Below are 27,510 nucleotides of genomic sequence, written 5' to 3'. Positions count from 1 at the left end.
TGTGAACTGTTTAGTTCCAGATGTTGCAATCAAATTTTTGAGCACATTTTTGCAATCTTCTATTCTTCTCCTTGACTTGCTTTTCTAGTTTTTGCATGTGACAAGCTTTTAGGACTTTTTTTCATGCTACTGTTTGTAAAGTTATGTATTAAAATTAATATTTTAAATTATTTTTTATTAAACCATGTACTTTCTAGCTCTCCTATGGTTTCCTTCAGTCTGTAAATGACCATCATATATTCCTGAGATATTTCTCTAGCACCTCAGAAATCACTCTCTTGTTGGCTTTGAACAAAACTCCATACAGTACTGGGAGGCTTGAAACTGATAAAAGAGCTGGAATTACACTGTCCCAGCCATCCCTTAGTAAAAGCTTTAATTGCTTTATGCAGGATCTTGCCTCAGCGATAAGTCTGCCTTCTGTCTTAGACTGAACAGGCTTTTCTTTCTTTTAAATCGGATTAACATAATCCAGCTCTGGACTTTGCTCCACTGCACTTTTTCAAATGCTTTGGAGAATGTGGCTGCAATGACCAAATTTCAGTTCTAAGTTTCTATTCAATTTGAAAATGATACTTTCCTAGTTGAGAAGATGGCCTGTGTGTTGCTCTGAGATCCTTGTAGAGCATGATTGTCAAACTTGTGTTAAAGTAGCAATTGATGGCTTCCAGTGAGTGTCAGCTACCATTGGCCTGTGAGGAGCAAAAGCCTATTAGTGTTGGTTGGTAAGCCATGACACTGTTGTACCCAGGAAAAAGAGACTGTTTTACCATTTGAATGTATGAAAATGTAGGGTTTGCAAGAACATATGCTATAGAATGTTCAGTTTTGTCTCTGGCTCAGTCTCTTATAAGGAAATTTTGTCAGTGTGTACCCTCAGAAATACTGGCTGGTGCTCAGTTTGTTTGCTTCCTAAGATGTTGCCTCAGGTCTGGAAGCTCAGTGAACAAACTCCTACTGTTTTTTTGCATTCTTTATTGGGATTTGCACTCACGTGTGCTGCACAGCTGCACCATCAGGGCCACAGATGTGAGCAAGGCACAAAATCCTTGTTGACCATTCTGTGTGTTTTCATGATCCTTTTAATTTGGGTGGCAAACATGATGGTGATGCCCACTGGTTAGTTATACTCATCTTTGAACTGTGTTTCTGTGCTTGCTGTTTCTCTCATGTGGCATTCTGGCACTTGTTCATCTTTGCTCTGAACTCTTAGGTCTCATCAGAGATTCTCAGGATCTTGGACAGCTATTATAACTGTCCTGGAGTTCTTCCTGAATGATTTTTGTGCTAGAAAATGGCTTTTGTGTTTCTGGCTGAAAATTTTGGTATGCCAAAGATACACTATCTTGCCCAAAGGAGAATGTGAGTATGTGCCTACCAAACAAATGCTATTACTTGATTTTTTCCCACATGATACAACATCATGTGGATACCTAAAATCCATAGAGCCCTCCAGCAGTGTGCCAAACACTGAATCATAGAATCATTTAGGTTGAAAAAGACCTTTAAGATCATTGAGACCAACTATAAACTTAACACTGACAGGCTCACCACTAAACTCTGTTCCTGTGTGTCACACACATTTTTTAAATACCTCCAGGGTTAAATACCTCCAGGCTGCCACTTCCTTGGGCAGCCTGTTCCAATGCCTAGCAATCCTTTCCAGGAAGAATTTTTTCCTAATATCCAATCTAAACCTCCCTTGGCACAGCTTGAGGCCAAACTGAACAAAAAACCTAACTCTTAACAAGTAGCTGAGGTGGGTATCTCACTAACATAGGGATGGTGCTTCCAGTCCTGATACTGGTGTGCTTTATAACTAGTACAGCATTTCTGTGCCATATCCATATTGTCCCTTGAAGATGAGAGTATTGCACAGTTGCCTTAGCATTTGGCCTAGTCCAGGTCCTCCAGGTTTTCCGTGGTTAGGACAACCAAATATTTCTTTCAAATTCCTATTTGTATTTAGCCTTACAGAGGCAGAGTTGCATATTTAGCTGTCTTTATTTGCCTTCTGGAGAACCAGAACTACCTACTTCCTTGCTTGTTTGTCAGAGCACCGAGTGACTCTCTCTGTTTAAGCTGTTGCTCTGTGGTAAGCAGCATAAATCACCATAAAACTATAGGTCATTTGGACTCTTATGAATGTGCTGTGTTCTGCCAGGATGTTCCTCAGTTGCCTGTTCCTTGCCTCTGCAAGGCTGAGCATGACCAAGAATGGGGCATGCTATTATCCTCTTAATTCATCCATGTTTTTATTGGTAAAAGCTATAAACTGAGTAATTTCCAATTATCTATTTATCTGTATGTATATTTAATTAGTCAGCTTACAGGATGTTTGAGCACTAATTAACTCCGAAACTACACTTACTTTACATCAGCTGTGCATTTACTTTGAGCACTAGGCATTATTTCAGCTGCCATTTTGGCTTGTGAGCCCTGGGCCGCCTTAAGCTTGACCACAGGGTACTTTGTTGGCTCATTCATCACTCCTGTGGAGCCAGCAGCATTGCTGGCTTAGTCCTGTGTAGGGTGTAAGAGCAGGCAGGTTTGTGTCGCTCTTCAGCCCTTCTTCAAACAGGCATAGATGCCTCATGTAAGGCATCTTTTTCTTCAAACACTGTAACTGGTATTTGAACAATACAGATGTCTTGTCTAGCACCATCAGGTGCAGTGCAGTGTTTGTTGTAGATTTTTTCACATGCCTTTTTGTCCTACAGGTCTTCTGATCCAAAGTTCTGTTTAGGTAATTTAATTGCTAGGCAAATTCTTGTGGCTTTTTAAAGGGCTAATTCTGAGGTCCCAGTAATTCCCTTCTGAGTTTTTTTTCAACCAGATGTCAGCCACAACCAGGTCTGTTGCTCAGTTTCTCCGCCTCAAATGACAAGACCAATTCTTTTTCATAGGTACATTACAAACTCTCTTGTTCCCTTCTTTTCACCTTCTCTTGTTCACCTTCTTTGGGGTGTCTGTTTGAAATACCACTTCTGTGAAGGAGGTCCTGCACTTTGAAGTGTCAGTGCAGCAGTTGCATAGCTCACTGCCACTGTCTGTGCCTGCTGCCCACACCTCAGTGCTTCTGGTTGCACATGCACAGCTTGCCTGGGTTTATCCCCAGGCACCACGAAACACTTTAACCTTCTGCTTGCACTGAGAAAGGTAGATTGACCACAGAGAGCTAAGAGTTGTCTGTGTTTTGTTTTCCTTCTGTAGTGTTCATGCAGAGCCAAAGTCTGCTTTACACAGTGGGCACAATCCAGTGTTGTGTGACAGGAGAGGCACAACCACCAGCTGCCACACCTTCCTAAAGATGCAGTTCCCTCAGCTGACCAACACTTTCTTGTACAGAGTCACAGAGTGGACAGAATGTCCTGTCTGTGACATCTGCAGTCCAGCCAGAGTGCACAAGCCTTCTAAAAAAAAAACAAACAAAAAAACAAAACAAAAACCCCAAAGCCCTTGAGACTTCAACTGTGAGGCTTTTTTGTAAGAAAAAAGGTAGAATTTATAAATCAAGTCCACGAACTTTGTAGTTGTTTTGTGCACCTATTTACTAGAAGCATAGTGACTGTAGTAAAGCCACTGACAAAGATCATCCTGCAAACCCAAACAATGCTATTTATCCCAAATCCCAATAGGTTTTCCTGGGTGTGCTCCTCAGTTTCTGGAATAAACACAAGACTGTCAAGAACAGCAAAATTGAGTACCCTGAAATATATTGGAAATCAAAACTAGCAAGACAGGTTTTGTAGCTGTCTTCTCAGAATGCAGTGAGCATTGAAGCTTAGCTGTTTCCTAGGCTTGCAGCCTGGATGCAGCCCTAGCAGGCTCAGATGTATGAAGAGCTGGCAGCATGCCCTGCCCTGGACAGCCTCAAGTCTGTCATCATGCATCATTAGCATGAAAAGTCAGAGTCATCAATGCCATTTGCAAGACTTATCAGATAGAATACAGAAACCAAATTATGTATCTAGACTATTTTCAGTGAAAACACAGTGAGTGTTCTGCTCCTTTTTGTCTGCATGCTCAGTTAGACCAGGCTTATTTATTTTCATCTTCATGCTACATGAAACACCACATTTAAGCTGTTATATTCAAGAGTACAAATCTGTTTCTTGTGTGGTTAGCTCTTGTTGCATGGATGTCACCAAGTCCGAACTTGAGTCAATGTCAAGGAATCTTATTAATTCCCCCTTTTTTTCCCCCCTGTTTTCTTCCTTGGGTTATTTGCTTCTGAAGCAAGGTCATTGCCACTGCATTTCTTAGTACTATTTGATGTCTCTCTAATTGCAGTATTTCTTTGTAAGCAACTACTCTTTAAAAAACATCATGGCTATCAACACTTCTAATGTGTATGTGACCACAAAGTAAAGATGGGGTTGATCTGCCCTTAGTCTTTGCAGATTTTATGGAGCTTCAGGCTTATTGCATTTTATTCCCATTCTGTTCAGTCCATGTTGCTGGCAATAGGGTCTCATTGCTCTGTGTGGGTAGATTGCCTGTGTCTGTATTTTTTACATCTTTTACATTTGATTTCAGTGAGAATACAAGAGTGTTTTATTTATCTCATAGCAATCAACTGTTCCTCTTTTGTCCTGAAAATTGTGGCATTTAGATTAGCTCTCCTGTGTCTCATTAAATAGAAACATTATTCTTGTTTTTCTTGACAACTAAACCTTTGCCTGCAATTTAAATTACAATTTCTTTCATTATTTCATGGTCAAAACAGAAAACAACCGTTCGTGGAATTCAGCTTGTCAGATGATGCTATTTCTTCTTCTGTTTGTGAGACAAAACACAGAAGATGAGAGTTAGTATTTCTTGCAGTTAACTTTTTTAACTTAAGTATTTTATTGCAGAATGACAAATAAAGAGAACATTTCATTTATTTATTGAAGTTGTATGTTGCAGTGCTGTATATAACTGTGCTGAGGATTATGAGTAATTGCATTGCCCTCTTCATTAGAATGGATGATGGCACTGTATAGTAATAAATTTGAGAAAAAAAAGTGAAAATGTGTACTTTAGTGGGCACCTGAGAGCATAATTTGTGATGCCTTGTAGAATATTTAGTCAAAGCTCAGAAGATCATAGAACAAGTTATACAAAAGAGCTTCTACTGCTAACTGTGCTTTTAATACTAATACGGTTCTAAAGCATATTAAATCTTCAGATTTAAGGTCTGATTAAAAAGCTTGTTACAGAAAGCATACTAAGAAAATATATTTTCTTCCATCTATACATCTGTATATCAACTTCACAAAGATTACAGAGTCACAGAAAAGCTGAGGTTGGGAAGGACTTCTGGAGATCATAGAGTCCAACTTGCCTGCTCAGAGCAGGCTCAGCCGGATCAGAGTGCTGCGAGCCATGTACAGTCAGGTTCTGAATGTCTCCGAGGTTTTTCGTACGTTTAAATGGATTTTCCGGGGTTTCAGTTTGTGCCCATTGCCTCTTACCTGGACATAGGGCACCACTCAGAAGAGTCTGGCTCAATCATCATTACTCCCTCCAATCAGATATTTATATACATTGGTAAGTTTCTCCCTGAGCCTTCACTTCTCCAGGCTGAACGGTCTCAGCCCTCAGCCTCTCCCCTTGTAAGGTGATCAAGTCCTTCAGTCATCTTTGTGGCCCTTCACAGGGTTTATCTCCATGATGTCTGTGTCTCTTGTACTGGGGAGCCTGGAACTGGACACAGCACTCCAGCTCTGGTCTCACCAATAGTGAGTAAAGCACAGGATCACCCCCCTCAACTTGCTGTACATGCTCTGCCTGATATGTTCCAGAAGGCTGTTGGTCTTCTTTGGCACAAGGGCACACTGCTGGCTCATGGTCAGTTTGATGTCCACCAGTATTGCCAAGTCATCCTCTGCAAAGCTGCTTTCCAGCCGGTCAGCCCCCGGAATGTGCTGCTGCATGGCATTGTTCTTGCCCAGCAAGCAATTACCAAGACATGCAACTTTAATCATTTTCACAAAATTTAAATTCAGACAGACATTCAGAAACTAGTTTCCAAGAAACTGTAGCTTCCTCAGAAGTACTCATTATTAACCTAATTAGCATTTTTTTCTGGTTGCCACACATGCTTACACATATTGAGAATAAACATAGTCGATTGAGCATTTACCTGGCATGAGATCATGGAAGCTTATCAAAGAATTAATTTTAATCAGATATTGCTAACACTATACAATGATTCCAGGCTACTATTTTTTAAATCTTATAACTGTATATTTTATTTTATATGCCAGAACACAGGGTTCATTTGTATTGCTGTGTACTGTGCTGCTTGCATGAGCCAAGCTGAAGCTAATTGGAGCACAGGAATCCATAGGGATGCATTTTATCAGGTCTCAGTTTTATACAGCTGGGGCTTTTTGGCTGCTGGATTTTTTAGTTATTTGTCTTGTTACTATAGTAGTATAAACTGAAGAAGTGCATTCTTCTCATCCTTCTTTATTTAACTTTGTTCTGACCAGAATTTGTTTTAGCTGAGGAACTGTTTTGCACCTACTAATGTTCATTTTCTTACATGGGCACTTGTTCTTCCATCAGGAGAGGTGTTTGGCATACTAAAGTACCTAAAAAATTCTATTTTGTTCTGTTTACCTTTACTGAAGAATTTTTTTTTTTTTCTGAAGTTCCTAGTGAAGGAAACAAGTAATTGGGGCGATTTGTCAGGGAACTTATGTGACTCAGCTTGGTTATGAACTAATACCTGTTTGTCCTCTACATCATCTGTCTTTAGAAGAAAAGACAGGAGTTTGGAGTAATGAAGGCTTGGAACCCTTGCAGTTGTTGTGTTTGAGAATGGAGAATGTAAAATAAGATGACTAGCAAAGCAAGGAACAGACTGTAGTAGTACTGCAACCTCTAATAGCCATATCTGCACCCCTATATTAATAGATTAGAGGCATATTTTTATATGATGATTTTCCTTCATGTTAAGTATCTCCTGAGAGCCTGGAACTTGCAGTGAAAGGCATGAAGCTTCTATGGGAACCTTTGCCATTTAACTTGTATATTAGACTTTCTATTCTACAGAGGGTCACTGCTCCTCCATGCCAGCAACTGGTCTCTTGCTTTCCCCTCTGCGGGAGGTTCTTGACATAGTCTAATAACTCAAACCCCAACTGTACAAGGTTCTCAGTAACCTGCTGTCATTGATCTTGCTTGGATCAGGGTTGTATTAGAGAATTTCTCAATTTCTCTCTTCCAACCTTGGCTATTCTGTGAGTTAATCAACCAGAGATGTAATAACTCCCAAGATGCCTGATGAGCTTTAACACCCTGGCCAGCAGTTTCCCTCCATTCAGTGTAAGTTACTCCAGGTGCACATTTACAGAGGAATATTTTAATAATAACAATATAGCATGTAAATTTTATTCAATGAAGTTAACGTTGTTTATGGTTTCAATTTCTATTGGCATTGACACTGTTATATTTTGTGACAGGTGGAGATGTTCCTGATTTTATCTGTTATAAAAGTGGTTTGAATCTTATCTTTTGCAGGCAAGCTGAAGAATAAACTTTCCTTTCAAATACACATGAAGGCCTTAGCCATGATACCTGCAAGCACAACCATGGGATAAAGTTAATATTTATTCCACAAGTGGAAGGAGAACACAGTGCTGATAAAGAGCTTCTTTTGCAGTAGGGTTTATACAAAACACTGCTGTCTGTCAATCTCATTATAAATTGGTAAACATTTGTTTTACTAAAGTGGGCAAAAAACTGGCAACAAATATTATAACTAAATAATGCAGTTATGTGTCTTTCTGTACCACATTTCGTTACCCCCTGTCAACTTGGCATCATATAATAAGGATGTTGGCAACCCAGCACCTCTTCTGAGCTCTGCTAGGTACAGCAGTCTGCATTGTGGATCTGAGGGAAGGATTGTGTCCAGTGGGTGTGATTATTACTCTTTCTCACACCTAAAAGAAGTAAAATAGTCAAGACAAGTTCTTTCTGCTTCATCTGAGCTGTTTAATTAGCTGGCAAGGCAATGAATGTATCTAAGTGAGAGCACAACTCATCAAAGGCTGGACCTTTCAATGTATCCTCCTCTGTCCTTGTGGTCGAAAAGAAATGCGTATTTTTGATTATCAATGAAGTGATAAAATTAGGAGGATGATATGTTAAAAAAGTAAACATTTACATGACTTTATTTGGATATGTAAAGATACACATGCTTCTGGTCATTTAAAATGGAAGCAATTTAGCCAGTTCACAGTAACTTCCAGCACTGAAGCGCTCTGACATAAGGAAAGTGAAAGAACAAAAACACACTCCAAAAGATATAAGGGCATAAAAATGGTGGCTTGTTGCAGTGTATAAAGACAGGACAGGCTCCTGTCCCTTTGACTGCTGATGTTTGCTTCCTGCATCTTTAATAATGAATTGCCATTTTAAAGTTCGGTGTAGGAATGTCATTGCACAGCAGAAAAGGAAGTAAGTGTTTGCAAGTAAATCTGTGAGGAGATACTTTAGTGCCAAAAGATTTTGTGTATGGTGCTTTAGTCAGTGCTTCACAGATACAGTTCTTTTCCTAGACTCCTTTTTACTGGATTTTTTTCCATGTGGTAGTCTTAAATGAGTCTATTTTGAAAAATACTTCTCTTGAGCATCCTCTGAAAATGCAGCTGGACCCACAGTCAGTGACACCTTTGAGCTGTTTGCAGCTGCTCCTGCATGATCCTCCTCCAAAAAGACAAAGAGAAAACTCAGAAAATCTGATTGACGAGTCAAGGTGACTTATTTTTTTTAATGGAAAAACCTCAAAGCAATGAGATGCATCAGACCAGAAGTAGCAGTGCTTGTGCCTAATTCTTGATTCATGTGCCAAGCTCTTGCAGGGTGGTCTTGATTTGGTCTAGCTTGGTGAATTTTGAAGTTACCTCAAGTTCTCCACAGTCTTCTCTGTATCTTGGGAATTTTGTTTCCAGATTCCTGCATCTATTCTAGGTCTCCTACTGTTACCTGCTGCTGTCTCCCAGATCTGAGCTTGCCCAGCAGTCCGTGGATTGGCAGACAAATAGCACTTCTGTCAGAGAAGTCTACTGACCCCACTGTTTCTTAAAAAATTGTATCTTTAATGTCTTAAAATATAGCTAATGCCAGACATCACATGGAGTTTGAAGATCCACAAGAGAATCTCATCGTTGTGAGAAACTTTATAAAGGAAACACAATTTGACTTCCAAGGAGAAATCAATTTTCCTGCTTTTCATCTCCTGCAAGTGGAATTCTCAAAAAAATCGTTAGGTCACTGAAGCTTCTGTGATAACAAATCCAAACCCAAACTTTGTGGTTAGATCTTGTAAATCAATGTATCTGTTCCTTTAGTGCAGAGTTGGGAGCCTCCTACTTGCTGGGGCTGTGGAGAGCATGCAAGCACCTGTACTGGTCTGTGCATTAATGGGGTCCCAGGGATGTCAGCCATGAACTGTCAGCCTTGGTAAAATGAAGAGCTACATCTGCCCTGCAAGCTGCAGGATCACAGATGCTGCTCTAGAAAATTCAGTAGCATAGTTGTATGGTATTATTAGAAGAAGACTATTAAATAGTTTTTAATATTGTTAAAACAGCTAATAAGACAAAAGAGATCACATAGCAACACATTTCATTTCATTCTGCTTTAGTGTAGAAACTTGCTATGTAATTAGGACTAAAAACAAGTAAAGGATGAGATATTTTAAGTGAAAGCTTTTTATCTCATTCAAATCCACAATGGAGCACACACAAACTAACAGTTACAGTATCATATTAACTACTAGTGAAGTAGGATACAATGGGTAAAGCAATGAGGCATCTATCTGCGAACATGAAAACATTTATCTGTGAAATTATGGTTGTTTTCCTTCAGCTGCCAACTACTGTTTAGTGCAGTTCTCAAAAAACAAAAGTATAGTGATCTGTAAATATGCTATGGATATATAGTTCAGTCCTCACAATAAATAACTGCTAGCAGGGTGAATTGTAATTCACTCAAGCCCACTAAATTTTTATTCACTGTTTTTTGATCCAGTGAAAAGCCTTAGATTCTTCTTATGCAGTACCCGAATAAATTAATCGAATGCATTTATAGAAGTTGTGAAACACATAGTACAGCTGCAGTGGATTGCTAAATCTTTAATAAAGTGGCAGCTTTTCACATCATGCAAATGATGTGAAATTTACCAGAATATTTACCATCTTTAGCTTAAAAAGAGCTATTTTGGTTTTCTGGCCACATTAAAAATGCTGGAAAAGTACTTTCTTTTTTAGGTGGGGCTTATCATTCTCCGATCAGAAGTACAATGCTTGCCAGTGAACTTAAGGAGGAGAAGAAAGGAAAGAAAATCATATAATCACAGAATATTCTGAGCTAGAAGGGACGCACAAGGATAATCAAGTCCAACTCTTAAGTGAATGGCCTGTGAGGGAAACAAACCCCGACCTTGCTGTTATTAGCACCATGATCTTTCTTCAATATAAATAGCCGCTCTCAAATTTACTTGGGTTTGGGTTTGGGCTTTATCCGTTTCAAGACTTTCCCTGTTTGTAGTATGACTATTTTAAGAACAAAAGTACAAGCTTTGGCATAAGGTTTTGCCCAGCTACCTTATTGATGATGCTAGAAAATGCCTCTGAAAATTGAAAAGGATGTTGAAATTGTCTGTGAATGTTTTCAGTGGTAGAGGAGCAGTGTTAGGTAGAGCAGCATTAACAAGAAGGGGAATTTTTCATCCCAGCTGGTTTTACTCATCAGCCTTTGTCCAATCAAATGTTGTAAGCCAGGTTAATGACAGGAGTTGCCTTTTGTATATTCAACTCCACAGTCGTCTGTGAAGCAAATTTTGGAATTAAAGCCTTGAAAATGTTCTTGACCTGTTGTAGGAAAAGATTACCAGGAGGCAGCTTTTGCATCTGTTTTCACAGTGTAAGCTTCCTGATAAATAGTGACCTTGAGATCTTTTGTACTGCCTTTCTGAAAGTCTTTGATAAGGATAAAGAACTCAATGGCTTTCGATTTGCAAAAAAGATAATAACCACCTGATGAATTTTAAAATGCAAATAATTAACTTAACCAGAGCTTATATAGGCTGAAGGATTTATAATCTTTAGACCAAACTACTAGTGGCAGGAGTCTTGAGGATCTATGAGTTAAAGTTTTTGTCACAAAGTCACTAAAAATTTGGATGAAGGAAAGACTTCAACAAGATTGGTTTGCTTCTGGAGAAAATTGTCTGAGGAGCTGACCTCATTTTTCACTCAGAGAGTGATGTAGTTATTTAAACAGATTTGTTAGGAGGAGAGTACTTAAATGGCTGTGTTAACCATTCAACAGCAGACTTGGAAAGAGGTGGCTTTGTGCTTATCCCAAGGACCTGGGGTTTTCAGAACTTTAGGCATCAGATTCTGTGGTCATGAGCTCGGTGTGATGTAACCTTAAGACCAAGTAGTTGACAAGCAGGAGACATTAAAGCGTTCAAGGCCAGGTTGGATGGGGCTTTGAGCAACCTGGTCTAGTGGAAGGTGTCCCTGCCCATGTCACCAGGGTGGAACAAGGTAATCGTTAAGGTCCCTTCCAAACCTAACCATTCTGTCATATGTCACTGCTAGTTGTCTGGGGACAGACTGATGGGCTTTTTATTTCATGGTTTACGGTGTGCTCTGTAGCAGCTCTGCCTCGTCAGAGTTTGACAGTGGAGTGTCAGATGTTTCACTGGCCCTCTGTAGTTCTGCTAATCTCAGCAGCATTTGTGGGGGTATTAGTGCAGTAAGTAGTTTATTAGAAGAGATAATTAGCACAAAGCAGATGAGGATTTAATAAATAAGGAGACTTGGTCTGCATCACTGAAACCTAGTTACGTGACATGGCAAGTCCCCTTGTTGAGACTTTTACCTCTGAGCTCCCCAGTGCCTAATACATCCATCAGCACACATTTAGGGTGGGCAAATCCTGTTGAGGAGTGACCATTTCTGATGAGACCTACCTGGATGATATGGTGATATAAACAAAAGCATATCAAAAAGCAGCACACACATAGGCAGAAGCTTCACTATCTCCTGCAATGGGAGCTGGCAGGCAGCTGGAACAGATGCAGGCAGCAGGACAGTGAGCTGGGGAGCAAGGAGGCACTGGGGAAAAGCAAAGCTCAGCTGGTCTGTCAAAAGACTCCAGCTGCAGTTCTTGGAACTAGCTCCAGGCAGAGAAAGCTTTTTGTTCTATAATCCACCAGGAAATTGAGCTTTTCTCAGGTGGGAATTTAGACTTGCAGGTGAAAGGAGAAAATAAAACCTATGCATAGCATGAAAAATGTCAGAATCCTAGGCTACGTTTAAAGAAATAACGTTTGCTCACTCCAGGCTTACCTACAGATTGGCAGACAAAAGCTACTTCAAATCAATACATTTTCATCAAAGCAAGCAATATTTTTAGACTTTTTCCATGTTATTAAATATGCAGGAAAATATGAGTCCAGTGCTGCTCAGATGGGAGTGAGTGATTGGATCTGATTGCAGTGGGAAATCTATTGTTGTCCTGTTGTCTCCCAATACGCAGAGCCTTTCCTTGAACTGCATGTGATTTTCCTCCCACCTTCCTCAGTCTGTTTAAACTCCTGGAAATTATGTCAGTGTTGATCCAGAAAGGGAACTTTCATTTAAGCACTGTAGGATTACCTTTATATATGTAGCATTAAAACTAATCTACGAAACTCTTGTGCGGAGTACGTTATCATTAAGTCACGACACGTCTCTTTGCCTCCTAGTGGTAGATTTTACCAGGCACTGAGGTAAAATACATCTTCACAGCTTGTTATGCTCGCCCTACATTATAAATTTGTATAGCATTAATTTCCCACAATGGAAAATCACTTTAAAACTCTAGGGAAGTTGTGAAGGAAACTGTATTTTCAAAATAACATTTTTGAAAGTAAATATAATTTGTTGCAGAAAGTGCTTCTGCAGCAGAAATGTTGCAGAAAATGTTTTGGAAACAGCACTGTTTCTCTCATTACTCAGTATACAAAATTATCTGGTTGGGAATTTTTACTGTACCATCAAGATATCCTCACATATTAATATTGCTGTTTATTAAACACAGACATCCAGGTAAGGATTTGAAGTCAGGTACACTTCCAGTACGGAGGAAACAATCCTGCAGCACAGTCTGCCTCCCCCTGTTTCCAGTGCTATTGGTACCTATGGTTTACCCTGTAACTATTGAGCAAGCTTATGATACCCTTAGTGGCCTCAGTGTGCAGACCGGCCTTCACAGAATCACAGGGTGGATCAGGTTGGAAGAGACCACTGTGGGTCTGGTCCAACCTCCCTGCTCAAGGAGGGCCATCCCAGAGCACATGGCACAGGATTGCATCCAGATGGTTCTTGGATATCTCCAGTGAGGGAGACTCCACACTCTCTCTGGGCAACATGTTCCGGTGTGTGATCACCTGCACAGTGAAGAAGTGTGGTGGAATTGAGATATTTTGATGGTGGTTTGTGGCCAAGTTTGCTGGCTACACACAAGATGGGGGCTCTCAGAAGTATTCGTATGCGCCCATACTTGCCAAAACTTCTTTTTCTAGTTGTACGTTTTCTCTGGACAGGACATGATGCATGTGATGCAGGTCTTGCCATGCTGTTGTCATGCTGTTGACATGGCATACCTCTCAGTCCAGGTTTGCTCAGGTTCAGTGTGGTCAGAAACAATAAAGCAAAAGGTCGTCCCAAAAGAGTGTTCTCTTCAGTGGTGTGCTTCTAGTTTGTTCTGTGCTGAGGTCTTGAGAAATCGCTTGGGAAGTAGATAATGACTAATTTGGACACTTTCAGCTGGGGATTTGTTTAGAAAGCTGTTAATTTCTCTCCCTCATTTGGGATTTATCCTTTCCAGTGAAAGCCAGTAACTGAGGGTATAAGTCTATCTAAATATGTTTTCTGAGGTCTTGGGCCTTAAATGTTGATACTCTTTATTCAGCCATCTTTCCTGATGTGGAAATTATACCTGCAGTCAGTATCTGTGTGTGTGTGTGTGTCTGTGTGTCAAGTGTGATGTGTAGGCAATCTTTTGTATTGATGTGGTGCCATACATGTCCCACAGGTACCTTTTCACTGTTAGTAGAATCACATCAGTTTACAAACTCAAAGTAACTAGTGGCATGTTCACTGTTAGTCCAGAAAATGTAGATAAGACATCATCCCTGCACTGTAGGAGGGCAGTATACTTCCGAAGAGCTTGACCTGTTGTCTTTCTGATGTAGCTTTTGTATCACAATAAAAATCACCAGTCTGAAACAGAACAGTTTGACAGAATGACTCAGTGAAGCCGCAAAATGACAGATGCTAGAAATAAAAAATAAACTGTGCCAGGTCATTGCTGTCAAAGCAGGATCCTTTACCTGTTGCTTCTTCTGCTTATGCAGTCAGTGGTAGTTTGGGGACCATCTTTTTGTTGATATGACATGAAAATTTAATATGGTTTTATTTATTTTCTAAGATTACACATTGCATCTTAGGATATAACTACAGCAGCAGCCACGTGCTTCACTTAATGTTTCCAAGCTGGTGATCCCAGCTGGTCCTGTGAACTAGCATGCTCTGTCCCTCTGTTTCAGATCCACTTGCAGCATTGCTTCCCTTGGCTCTCAGTGTTTGCAACCCAGGCGTCCTTTTTTCCATTTATATGGAGCCAAGCACCCCAAAGAAAATCCTCAGACCATGTAGCTTAATTCTCCCCAGACTTGACGGTGCAGCCAGCAGAGTTGGGCTTTATGTGCGGTGATCTCCAGGCAGTTCATTCAGCCTGAACGTCACCTTCTGTTTACTCTGTAAAAAGAATGGCTATTGCATATCAGCTTTAATGCTGCCTGTAGCTGCCTGTGAGTCAAAGCTTTGCTTGAAGGCAGCTGCATCTTCCAGAAAAGCAGATAAAACACATTGCAGTGTTCTGTCTGATCTGCCTGTAAACAGAGCTGATAACATGTCACTGGAAATGATTGTTTGATGATCCAACAACAGTGCAGGAAAGTGGATTGCATATCCTGAGTGGCTTTAGGTGGGAGTATAGCTAGAAGATGCTGAGGAACATAGTTAAGTTTCCTCTTCTGCTTTAGACCAGAGACCATATGTCTCAAACAGACTCCTGAGCTTCTACCAGGGCACTGACTGGCATTACTGGGAAATTTGGATGTAGATAGGACAGGAAGAGGAGTCTGTCCAGTTTGCCTTACTTGATACTCATAAATAAACATTAACTCGGGAACTTGCATCTGGAGCTACTTTTATATTCATAAATTAAGTAGCATCTGAGAACATTCCTGGGCACTGGGACTCCATCCTCTGTCCTGCTGAATTGTAACGCTGAGGGTAATAGTATGGATGCTGGTTGTTCTGTGCCAGTTGGCTTCTGTGCCAGGAACAACCCAGGGCGTACTTAATTTCCTAGTATCAGTGCAGCCCACCAGCCCCATTTCTTGCCTTCCTGTAAGAATTCTCTCTCATTTGTTCAATAGCTAGTTTGACCCAATATAGAGATATTGAACTGAGTGAAAAAGGGGGGCTTGATCATTGCCTATCCAGAAATCAGGACAGGGATTTGAATCAAGAACTCCCGTTTCCTGATAGAGGGTGCCAATAATCAAACTCTGTGTGTTTGCTGAGGCAGTTTGGTCTCATACTTCAGCAATTCAACTTTTTTACAGTGAACTTTGATTGTATGGGTGAGAGGTACAGGAAAGATAATGACCCTCCAGTCTGGTGAGAAGGCGTGCCCTTGGGAGAGGAACTCCTGGGCACTTGTCTCTGCTTTGATACATGTTCAATAATACATAGAAGATGAGAGCAGACAGAGCATGTAAGTCAGTGCTGAGGTGGTGAGCAATTCTTTGGATTCACATTGTGGCAGGAGGATGAGGGAGTTGCAACTTGGGAGCTTGTGTTCTACTTGACTGCTTTTATACCACAACCTCTGAAAATGAGATTTGCACCATTACTAATGTAACCCAACTTTACAGCTTTTCAGAAAAAGAATGTTTGAAAAAAGAAGCATAAATGTTGGCTTACTTGTAAGTCTATGTGTCCAAGGTAGAAATGATTGTGGTGGGGGATGCTTATTTTTGTGAAAAAGAGGAGAAAAAAAGAAATGTGATTTTATCCACATTGGAGGGGGTTTGACTGCTGTACTGCAAAATATTATTTGTTTCACTGTGCTTAGGTAAATAATGTAACAGCAGCCCACATCTCTTCCTTAGAAAGCTGTTAATGAACTAGTACTGGAAAAAAATCTAATGGGTTCTGCCTTATTATGCCCATAAAAGGCTCACATGTTGACTTTCAATAGAATCATCAAGAATTGACTTTGGAGCCAAAATACAAGAAGTTTCTAATAGTTCTCAGCTGGTTTGTGGTATTTCTCTAACAATTAAACATTCATAAGAATGTACAATGAGATTTTTTTGAAATGACAAACTATAGCTGTGAAATTTTCCAGTTCATTACAAAATGAATACATTTTTCTTCCCTTCAGAGAAGCTGACTATTGACCAGCATTTAGAACAGGGAGAAGGGAAGCCTTTGCTTTCTGATTTTTATTGTTTAGAAAATGAGAGTTCACCAGTGCTGCCCGGGAACAGTAGTGCTGTAGCTGAGCAATGCAGAGGGAAGTGGCCTGCCTTGCCTTTCTGTCTCTCCTGGCTGAAGTCTTTGGGAGTCTGTTTCCAACATAAGGCACTTAGCATCTGTAAAGGGAGAGCAGAACATCCATCAAACATGGAAAGATCAAAAACTGTGACTCCCTGTGGAGTGACTGTTGGGGGGGAAACAGCTGAATAATGTTGAACATATTCAGATCTCTGACTTCACCTAATGCACACTGGGAAGGCTGTGTTTGTAGTCAAATGCTGATTCATTTTTATGGATGCGGAAAAGCTTTTGTGTTTCTGCCTTTAAAGACACTGCTCTGTTAGTTGTTTGAGAGGCAGCACTAGTTGATTCTGCCTTCTCTCAGACAAATATAAGAATAAATGTTAACTGAAGTGTGGTTTTGTATTGCTGAAAAGGCAGGCCTGGTTGTAGGCCAGTGTCTTGGGAGGTGGTGTGGTGCTTGGTATACTGGAATAATTTAAGAGCTGACAATGGCATTTAAAAACTCAACAACAAAAAAAATCAAGATCCTGAAACTTCAGTGATAATTTGTCCCTTTGTGGATATCAACACTGGACATGCTCATGCTCAGGAGTCAGGAACCACCATGATTTTGAGAACAAAATCACTGAAACAGCTTACCTCTTCAATTTGAAAGACTCCTCACCCCGGTCTCTAAAACAGCTTTTAAACTTCTGTTCATCTGCTTCTAAAGGTCTGGGTACATAAAAACTTCCATGATAGCCTTTCCTCAGTGCTCATCCTTGGTAGCTGAACAGGGCCAAGGCAGGAGCACTGCAATGCTCCCAGAAGATGCCTCTGGCAGATCCCATGCTACAGGCAGCACAGAGAGATATTTTGTGCTACATGAAGAATCAAACTACTCCTTCTTCCCAAGGGGATTTCCTCAAAGTTTGGTTGTTCTGATGCTCCCAGGAGGACCTTTTTCTGCATTAGCAGGTGGTGATGGATAGAAAATGCAGGTGATATTTGCTTGAACAGTTCTTGGTGGGAGTAAACTTATCCCAATAATAAGTGCAATTATTTTTAAAGTGAGTGTTACATGTTCAGTAGCTGTTATGTGGTTTAAGTGCTTGACGTGTGGTGTGGCTTTTCTTATGATGGTTCTGTCCTAGCTCAAAAAACATGTTGTTTCCTCTAAACAAATCAAACCCCATTTAATTAGCAAAGTGCCTTCCACAGTGATTTCTATGATGAGTAGGTTATTGTCTCAGCAGCATCAAACTCAGTGGGAAAAATATCTAAGAAGTGTTAATTTGTTCTCTGGAAATAGCAGGATTAGGGATGAGCATCATTTTTGACAGCATCAAAACAATAAAATCTCACATACATGGTTGCTGTTTTATGGAAATGACCTTTTGTCTTTTAAAGACAGAAGTCTTCCACTGGGAGATGAAATGTACAAAACAGCTTGACAACACAGCCTGTAAATGTGTGTCTCTAACATAAGCATAGCTAATATTTTCTATTATTGCTATATAACACTCTCTGGGCAGCAATCAGTTCCATTTAAATATGATTAATATGAAAGTAATAATGTTCCAAACTTCACTCTTGTACATACTGTCAGAGGAAAGACTGTTGATTTTTTTAAAATAATCTGATACTGAAATAAAATGAAAGTCTAATTTCTGCGACACTGCTAGTGCTCTTCTTAATTCTGCACTGTCTTAATTTTTCAGGGTTTTGAAGGTATTCCTGTCCCGAACGGCTCAGCGTATTCCGTATATGACAGGTGGGAGAGTGATGAGGATGCTGTCTGTTATTCTTCTGGTAGTCTTTTGGTTTCTCATTGGCTGGACTTCTGCAATAACCCAAAATTTGGAGAGAAACATTCCACTCATTGGTCAAGGGCAAACATCTGACCATCTGATCTTCAATATGTGCCTCATAGACCGCTGGGATTACATGATGGCTGTTGGTATGTTAATTTTCTAGCTTATCTTTAATTTCTAAAATAAAGCTTGGTTGCCTGTCAATTTTTCTTCTTTTAGAATATCTTAAAGTTTTGTCAGACTGCCTAATATCATGTGAAAACGTATATGGAAGTAAAATATCAGCATATATGTTTTTTAAATGGGCTGAGAAGTAAAACAAAATATGCTGACACTTCTATGACTTTCAAAGGTTTGTAACTTGGATTGTAGTAACAAAGTGATGGGTACTCAAGACAGTTCATCTTTGAAGGCAGAAGGAAGAACTAGCTCTTCTACTATTGAAGGTCTTCAATAGTTCTTCTACTATTGAAATGAGAAATTGTGGCTAGTTTAATGAAGGCTTTTTGATTGTACACCACAGAACTGGGCAGAGGTCTGTGTGAGGAGGGAAAGAATTTCCAAGACTGCTCATTCATAACCTTACAGAAATTCAAATCAAAGTACAGGGAATAGGAGATGAACATCAAATGCGCCAGCTTGATGTACTTGTTAAGATGTGCTTTCAGTGCATGGAAAAGGCAGGAGCTAAAAAATGACACCCTGCAGAAGTCATATAAAGGAGAGAAAAGATTAGTTTTTGTTTCCTTAACTCCGTAGCAAACAGTGGGTTCCCCAGGCCAGGGTTCAGCTAAACGGTGTAATGTGCTTTCTCCCACAGCCTCACAGCTTCAGTGCTTCCTCCTAGAGCCAGTGTTTCTCGTACAGCCCAGGCCAGCCACCCACTGTCTCAAATATATCGGTGTTTTGAAATCTTATTTTTCTGCCCTTTCCCTGCTTCTCCCATGGACATCCCACTGACAGAGCTCTGCTACTGAGGATTAGGGAGAGCTAATGATGGCTTCTCTGCATGAGAGTGCAGATGAGATGGACAGAAGTGTTTTCTCTGAGCATGGTGTACAGAAAGTCAGCGTATGACAAAATACTGCTGCCAGATTCACTGATGACTCCAAGGTGACCCTGTGCTCCACTTTTCTCTCCTTTGTGTAAGATCTCAGAGGCAGTCAGGCACAGGGGTACCCCATCTGTCAATATGCTCACTGGTAAACCACACAGAGAGGAGTAGAAAGGAGCACCTTTTGAAATGCATCTTGATTTGGGTCCCTCTGGAGGGTGTACTTTGCAGTAGTGGAATACTAGTGTTGCCAGGGATGTTGTAAAATTAACAAAAAAGAATTAAATGTGAAACACTTGATGATGTCATCTGCACTAACCCATTTTGGATCAAAATTTTGGTGCATTTGACAGTGTAGTTTTATTAATATTTTGATAGTGGTGGTTTTTGCATAATGGCAACAAATGTTTTTAGCCTCTTGATTTTGTAATTCTGGTGGTGTAGTGATTCACAATTCAGATCTTCATACCCAATTATGATCAATTGTCTCTTTTGGCAAGAAATTACATCAGTTGCTGTCTGCATGGTTTTGAAAAAAGTAAGGATTGGTTTTTTAAGGTATACTTACATTTAGAAGATTTTTAAATGTTTTTCAAAATACACTCAGGGGTAGTAGAAGCAAAGTGAGCTCTTGAGCCTGAAAAATCAGGCAGAATTTATTTTGTTCAGTCATTTTATCTTCTTACCCACGCTACCTCATAAACAGAATTATGCAAGTCTTCAGTAAACTATGCAGTCATATTAGTGGTACCAGGAGATGTGCACCTACAAGACTGTAGTAATGTGTGGTCTATATATATATTTATATATGTGTATGTGTGTATGCATGTGTACTTCAAGATTTTTATTGCTAATAGTGGCTTGAAAAGCTTACAGTCAATAGGAACTAGTCCCAGAATTAGATACTTCATCTCAGAAATGTGTCAGAAGTGATGTCCTTAACACAGAACTCCTTTTATTCCTATGGCAGCAGCCTTGCAAGATATAATATGTAATAAATTAATTGATAGATTCTGCTATTTGATTTCAAATACTAAAAGAAAAATGGTGGATGGTAATTTATAAAAGAGTTGTTATTTCATTTAGTTTAGTCAGGCACAGTATTTTATATAAATCTAGTGAGTGTTTTGTGATATATTCTGTCACTCGTAGCCCTTGCTGGAATGCCTCCCTATTTCACTCGGCTGTCAACACTTCACTGAAATGTGGACAGGGAATTTTCAAGGTCACTGATTAGTGAAGTGAGAATTAACAAGGCTCTGCTAGAAAGTTGTAATGAGATGAATCCTTTATGCTACCAGAGATTATTGGAATTGGGATTTATGAAGCATTTTCCATACTAATCACACTACTTAGACTCTATCTCCGGAGACTTTTATTGCAGTGAATGTTTTATATTTACATTTCCATTAAGTTTAAGAGGATGCTCTCTGTGAGAGAAGACGGACTTAGACACAATGGTTATCACCATTTCTAGCATTGCCTCTGTACTCTGTGATATGCTGATGAGAACAATTAGCATTCAGTAAATCTTATTTTATCTACATAATATAATGTAAGTTAGTGTATATTTCCTTAGGGTTTGTAAGTTAGTGTATATTTTCCTTAGGATTGTTTACTTGTGGGTAGCTTATTTGTTACTTGCCTATATTCTTTTATTTCCTTTGTGTTAGTTTCTGCATCCCTTTCAAGGTCGGGGCATCTGTCTCATTGACAAGCCATGGCATGGTTGACAATCTGAGATTGCAGAGAAAGACCTGAGGCCTTGAAAACACTCACCCACAAAGCCTTTTTCCTATGGCCTGAATATATTCTACACCACTACCTGTCACCATCAGATTGTGACTTAGAAAAAAACTCCAAGTGATAAACTTCTGGTACCTAAGGGCTTGCAGTGTCGCAAATCAAACTATTATTCTTTATCCTGAGGGGAAAACATCCTGTAAGTGTAACAGATATTGGCACAGGATTTAAAAGAGCTTCCCAGAAAGTGGAAAAAGAGACAATATAATAAGTTTAATGAACAAAGCCCCAGGGAGGAGACAAAGGCAGGCAGAGAGATAAACATGCACAAACACAAACAAAAAGCAGAGGTGAAATCCTGGCAGGTAGATGTTCCTGACTTCAGCAGGGCCAGTTTTGCCCAGAGTACATAGGGTAAGATTTTTTAAAATCCCCTTTGCATTCTGTGTGTGTTTTTCAGTTTTTATTTAGACCAGAAGTGAATGACAGGTATTAAGTAAGCACAGGGAGATGTTTTTCCCCTGCACCTGTTTGATTTCTGGCTGGCAGGAGCAGTGCTACTCCACTGTGCTGAGCTACTGCCATGGGCCACACATCCATAGGTCATGCTTTGGGTCTTGGCATCAGGATTGTTTCAAATATGAAGCTTCCTCATGATTACTGCATGCTCTCAGCCAGGAAAAGGAACAAAGTGAGTATTTTGGACTGTTGCCAGAAGAACTCCCTCCCACTGTTCATTTGTTGATATTTAACATATATAATCTTTGCATCTAAAGAGGGCATGAGGTGCCAGGACAGGCTCTGACAAATTTGGCATCAAGACTGCCTGTACAGTTTTGAGCTAGGGCATTGCAATACATCCTTATGAGGCCCTGTGTTAAATTTTCTACAGGCCTTCTGCTGCTTTCAATGAATGAGTGATTATTATTTCTTTTTGTATCCCCATGTGATGTGGCCCTATGCCATATTTGGGATGTGTTGTTCAGAGCATGCAATGAATAAAGAACTGTTCGTTTCCAAATGGGCTTTTTAAAACATGTTCCTCTTAGCATCAATGTGCAAAGATTAAAGCCAAAATTATCCATTTTCGCTGTCTGTCTTGAGACATCGAGGGACTGGTTTTTCAGAGTACTGTTTATAGCCTCCTCTGTGGAAAGCACAACCAGGAGATGCTTAGAATTCAGCACTGGTGTGGATCTGGCTTCATTTCTCACATTAGATACTTAAAAAATGTATAATGTAAAAATAGTGTTTACTTGAGAAAAGTTTATTCTAAGTGATAAGGCCAGGGCTGTATAAAATGTTTGCAGCAGAAATAGGAAAAGAACACTGTTTTACAAAGTACCTTCAGCTCTGTCCCTTTTCTGCTCTTAAACCACTCCTCCTGCCACTATGTACACCTCTTTCACAGCCCTTCCACAGTCCGCATCGCCGGTTTATGGCACTCATCGCTAGGATAAGGTAAATCTGGAAGAGTATGGGGGACAGCAGCAAAGATGGGGAGTGCTGCTGGAACCCCCAGGTTCAGCATTTGAGTTGCATTACCCCCTGCAGTAACATTGCTGTTTCTTGTTACCTGCTATGTGATAAGTGAAATCCCATACCCTTTACTTAGGCATGGTTTCTACAAAATATTTCTGTTCAGGAAACCATGTTAGTGTTGTCTGAGCCATGTGTTTATGTATTGGTGAATGCCATATTTAGGTGCTTCTGCAAGTCACCTGTGGTTTGGGAGAGGCTGGAAGGTGCTCTGACTTCCTTTTGTCTTTGCACTGCTCTTTTTGGAGTCCACTGGTGGTACCGCTCCTAATTTTTCCAGCACTTCAAGTACTTTGGACACCATTGGCATTTGCTTGCATCCTCTTTAAGATGCAAGAGAAGAGGCCCCACACTCAGCCAGTTTTTAGCTGATCCTATTCTCCCTCTTTCATCCACAAGCAAGTGAAGAGGATGATGGGGCACATGGAGACAAGAAGAATGTCCAGCTGACTTTAATAACAATAGTGAGCTATGGAAGTCACGAGGCAGGACAGCATATCTGAGTAGAGGAATTAAAAAATGCTTGAGTACCAGGGCTAAAAGAAGTGCAGAAATGAGGGGAGCTCCTAGAGACCTGAGCACTGGCATGTGTTTAATGCAGTGAGACTCCTAGGTGTGTTGCTCGCACTTAAGTCAGTGGATATGTCCTCATTGCCAGCAAAAGCTATCTCTCGGGCATCCTGAAGCCATGAGACCCACAGACCATGGTCAGCATGTCCCTTGAATTACTTTGAGTGGACCTGCAAGGCAGTCTTGTGACAGTGTGAGGGACAGGGTATGCTATGCCTCCCACCAGCCCAAGGGCCCCAGTCACCTTTCTCAGCCTTCACAGCCACAGGCCATGGAAGTTCTGGTAGGCAAAAAAGTCTGAATCTGGCACCGTCAATTCCTTTACCACACATAGGTCTCTTTATTGCTGTGCATAGCTAATTAAAATGATGCTGAGATATGGTGGGAGAGACAGATAAACCTCTGGTAATTTATAATTTGCTAGGAATAACTCTAATAACTCTAAAGACTTGTAATCACAGTTCATTGAAATATATGAAAATCCTTTCAGTTGAAGAAAAAAGCTTCTCCTATGACATGGTGCAACTCTCCAGGTGGGAGATTGGGCACAGCGATGCAGAAAGAGATTGCGTTGGCTGGCAACACAGGAGCAATCGAGGACACAATTTTTTTCCAGTTTTAAAATGGTGCATGCTCAGCTCCAGCTGGCACCCTGAGTGAATGAATGGATGGAAGAGCTGTGCTTCCAGATCCATAGCTCACTTCATTTCAGTAAACGGGATTTAAAATGTAGTGAAGTGTGGTCGAGAAATAGATGAGTTGTCGTAGCTGTGTTATGGATGTAAGTACAGTGGAAATCAGTAATTTGAGTTTAAAACCTGGGGAAATAATGGTATTACAGTTGGAATGGTACTATTTTACAAACAGTCTAGAGTTCAGAACACCAAGTGAACATAGTCAAGTCACACCTTTAATGTCACCATCTCTGGGGATCAGTGGCCTGGTTTTGGCATATGATGGTGCTTTTTAAACAAGTAAGTGTGGTCAGACATAAAGCTTCATAGAGAATCATGAAAATGGGCTTTAATCTTTCAGGGCTGTCTTTGCAAGTAGCTTCTGGACAACAGAGTGCCAGCGAGCACAGGAATGTGTGTCCTGGCTCCAGGGAGCCCACAGCCATCTTCACAGAGGGGCTGGCATGAAGAAGAGAATGTAGAGAAAGGCATTTCTGCCAGGCTAGGAGGGCTGAGAGCAACCAGGAAAGTCTGAAATAGTTCACTTTCCTCTCCTGACCATGGCAGGAAGGAAACCCACAGTTTAGGACTTAAGCTCTTCACAAATATGGATAAATTTATTTCCACCATCATAGTGCAATGGCAGGGTGGCATTACCCCCATTTTACACAGGCAGAGCTGAGGCACAGTGAGATTAGGGTTATATGGTCCATTTAATCTGGGTGTCCATGTTGCAACGCCTTTGGCTCAGCTACAGAGCTTAGTCAAATGTATTTGTAACATTATGTATGGTCTCACTGGCTACAAATACAGGCCTGCATGCTTATTTTTGCTGCAAATCACAGCAAAATGCATATTTGGCACCCAAATAGCAAGAAAAATACTCCCACCTCAGCAAAAAATTACCACCTCTGCAAAGTTTGGATTGAATGGAGACCTGAAGTTGGGGCTTTTTTCACATTCATAGGAATTTGAGGCACAAGCAGAGTTAGAAGTCAGTTGTGCATGTGTGCTAGACCACCTTTCCCTCTTGTAGTCTTTCCTCTCATTCACTAGACATCTAAATGTCATTTGCAAAAAATTGCAGAGCTTTCTTCATTAGGCAGCCTTGATTTATCCCTGGAAATGCTCTGTCACATGCATTAAATGAGTCTGGTCTCTTAAGACGTTATATATTTAGCTGAAGATGATATATGCAAAAGAGAGCAAGTTGGGGCTGCATGTGTGGTATTTTTATTTGAGTGCTGTGCAGTTTTTAGACAACAAAGCTGTAGAAGTAAGGGTGAGGTACTTCGCTGAGGCCTCTGAGAAGAGTTGGTATGTAAGCCATGTTCCAAGGTGCATTTTCACATTTCTTGATTTTTCATGTTTCCTTATATGAGTCTCAATGACTTCTTCAAATCTCTAAAGAGAGGACAGTGACTTTGGTCACTGCTCTCAGTTTGTCATATTTTGCTCTCTAGTTCTGTGCAGTCAGGTGAAGTACAGACATCTGCATAGCAGGAGTGAAAGCAGTGATGGATTAACTTGGGGATTTTCTTCTGCTCAGAGCAACACACACCACTGCACATTTAGCAAAACCTAGAAAATATATTAACCCAGATCTTTTGAGGAAGTTTGGCTAAGTCAGTAATAACAACCCTGAGTCCATCCTTTTCTATAAAGCAGATACATACCACAAACTATGAACATAAATCATTGTCCTTCATTATCAGAACATGCAGAATATAAGCAATGGCCTAAAAAGATCTCAAGTGGCATCAGGTGAGTCTGGCCCAGTGTATTGGATGATCAAGCTAAGTGCTCCAAGTTGCTTCATTTTCTAAAAACTTAATCAGCATCATGAAGACAAGGAAGAATGCTGCTTTTTAAGCACCAAAGAATATACTAAGCAAGTTGATCAGATAATGCAAAGACCAGATAAAAGGTTCTGTGGATAAGAAGTAGGTAGTGACTAAGAAGAGATATATTTAAAGACTAATTCATTTCTGCACATGGCATATTGAGGTCACTTTACATTTTCATCTCCTACCTTCCATTCATATTTGCATCCATTTATGCCTTTAAAGCAACTGTGCCTTTTCGTAACCTCTTATCTATCAGAGATTTTCTCCCAAAATCTGAACACCTGGTTTGGACAACTATAGAGTCGCTACTGCAAGGTTTTTTTCACAGCTTTTATGTTTTATTGTTTTGACTCTTCATTTTCTGTCCAGAGAACAGTTGACAGCTCTCTCCTAGGAGTTTCCATAATTTTTCATAAGGGGAAAAGAAGGTTTCTTGGTTTTCTGCTGAATATGTAAAATGGGATCATTTATAAGCCTTGTGCTAAATCATACTTACAGGAACAAGATCATGTGTTTTGAGCCGTTTGCTCTTGACAGTTATGCAGTATGCTAAGACATTCCTTTAGTGGTCAGAGAGTCACTCTTCTACACCAGACTTTTAGTGGAAAATTATTCAGCAAGCCAAATAGAAATTTCATGTCACATTTCACAGATTTTGATCATTAAAGATATTTGGTCCAAAACAGTTGCTAGTGTCCCATAAACAAATCTAATCAGATTTGAGTTGTACATTAGAACCTTGCTGCATGGTGGCCAGATGTACTCAATTATCTGTCTATTGTTAGTTAGTTAGTTAGTTAGTTAGTTAGTTATATCTTTGTTTTTCTTTGGAGTAATAAATACATTAATATGTCACCTTACTTTATATTGAGAAAGAAAAGAGGCCATTTAGAAAAACAATAAGCAAAATTTTATAACACCTTCAGATTTTGTTGCAAGTTGCACTAATAGTCTGTAGCTAATCATAGGAACTTTACTTCCCCCCTCAAACACAACTTTTACATGATACATTTAAGCTGTCTAATTAGTGGTTTAGATAATAAATTGGTTTTCTATCAGTCTGCTTTGTTTTGCCATTGCTAATAAAATTATTGTAATGTTGGGCTTAGCAAGTAAAGGAACTCTGTTATTTTAGCTTATGTTTTAAGAGCTCTTCCCTATTTGTGTTCCATACCAGATGTCACAGTAATTATTATCTGCAGACAGGAATACCAACTCTGTTCTAAATGTAAAGCTTTTCTAAAAGTATTATGCACTGATGGTACAAACTACTGTTATGCTCCAGTATATTAATACTTTGTAATTGCCTCTTGTCTTAAGAACTCCTTGTAACTATGATTGTGAAACTGAAAAATTTTCAAAAGTAATCAGATCTGGAGATCAGATGCTACCTACCTTCCTACTTAGCCCAGCAAATTGAAATGTTTGGGTTGTAAAGGTTGGGGGTTTTTTTAATGGAAGTATGGCTTTTTCATTTTCATTTGTTCTGTATGCAAAAAAACCAAAAAACAAACAGAAAAACCTAATTCTTGTTAATCTTCAAAATTACAGCAATTTTATTTCTTCTAAAAATAAGCAAAATTTGGCCTTCACTCTTTAGTTCAAGTAAGAATACCTCAGCACATGAAATTTTAGCCATACAATGGGTATTTTCAT

General features: G+C 39.9%; 1 protein-coding gene across 1 annotated transcript in view; it reads left to right on the top strand.

Annotated features, from left to right (window-relative positions):
• Positions 1-27,510, top strand: part of GPR158 (G protein-coupled receptor 158) — a 195,611-nt gene that overhangs the window by 152,401 nt on the left and 15,700 nt on the right. The window contains exon 7 of the mRNA XM_069006609.1: positions 18,335-18,573. Within this exon, the coding sequence (XP_068862710.1) occupies positions 18,335-18,573 (239 nt within the window). The remainder of the gene's footprint in view (positions 1-18,334; positions 18,574-27,510) is intronic.

Source organism: Aphelocoma coerulescens, chromosome 2 (genome assembly GCF_041296385.1).
Source record: "Aphelocoma coerulescens isolate FSJ_1873_10779 chromosome 2, UR_Acoe_1.0, whole genome shotgun sequence".
NCBI classification, from domain to species: domain Eukaryota; kingdom Metazoa; phylum Chordata; class Aves; order Passeriformes; family Corvidae; genus Aphelocoma; species Aphelocoma coerulescens.
This window is presented reverse-complemented; position numbering and strand designations above follow the sequence as displayed.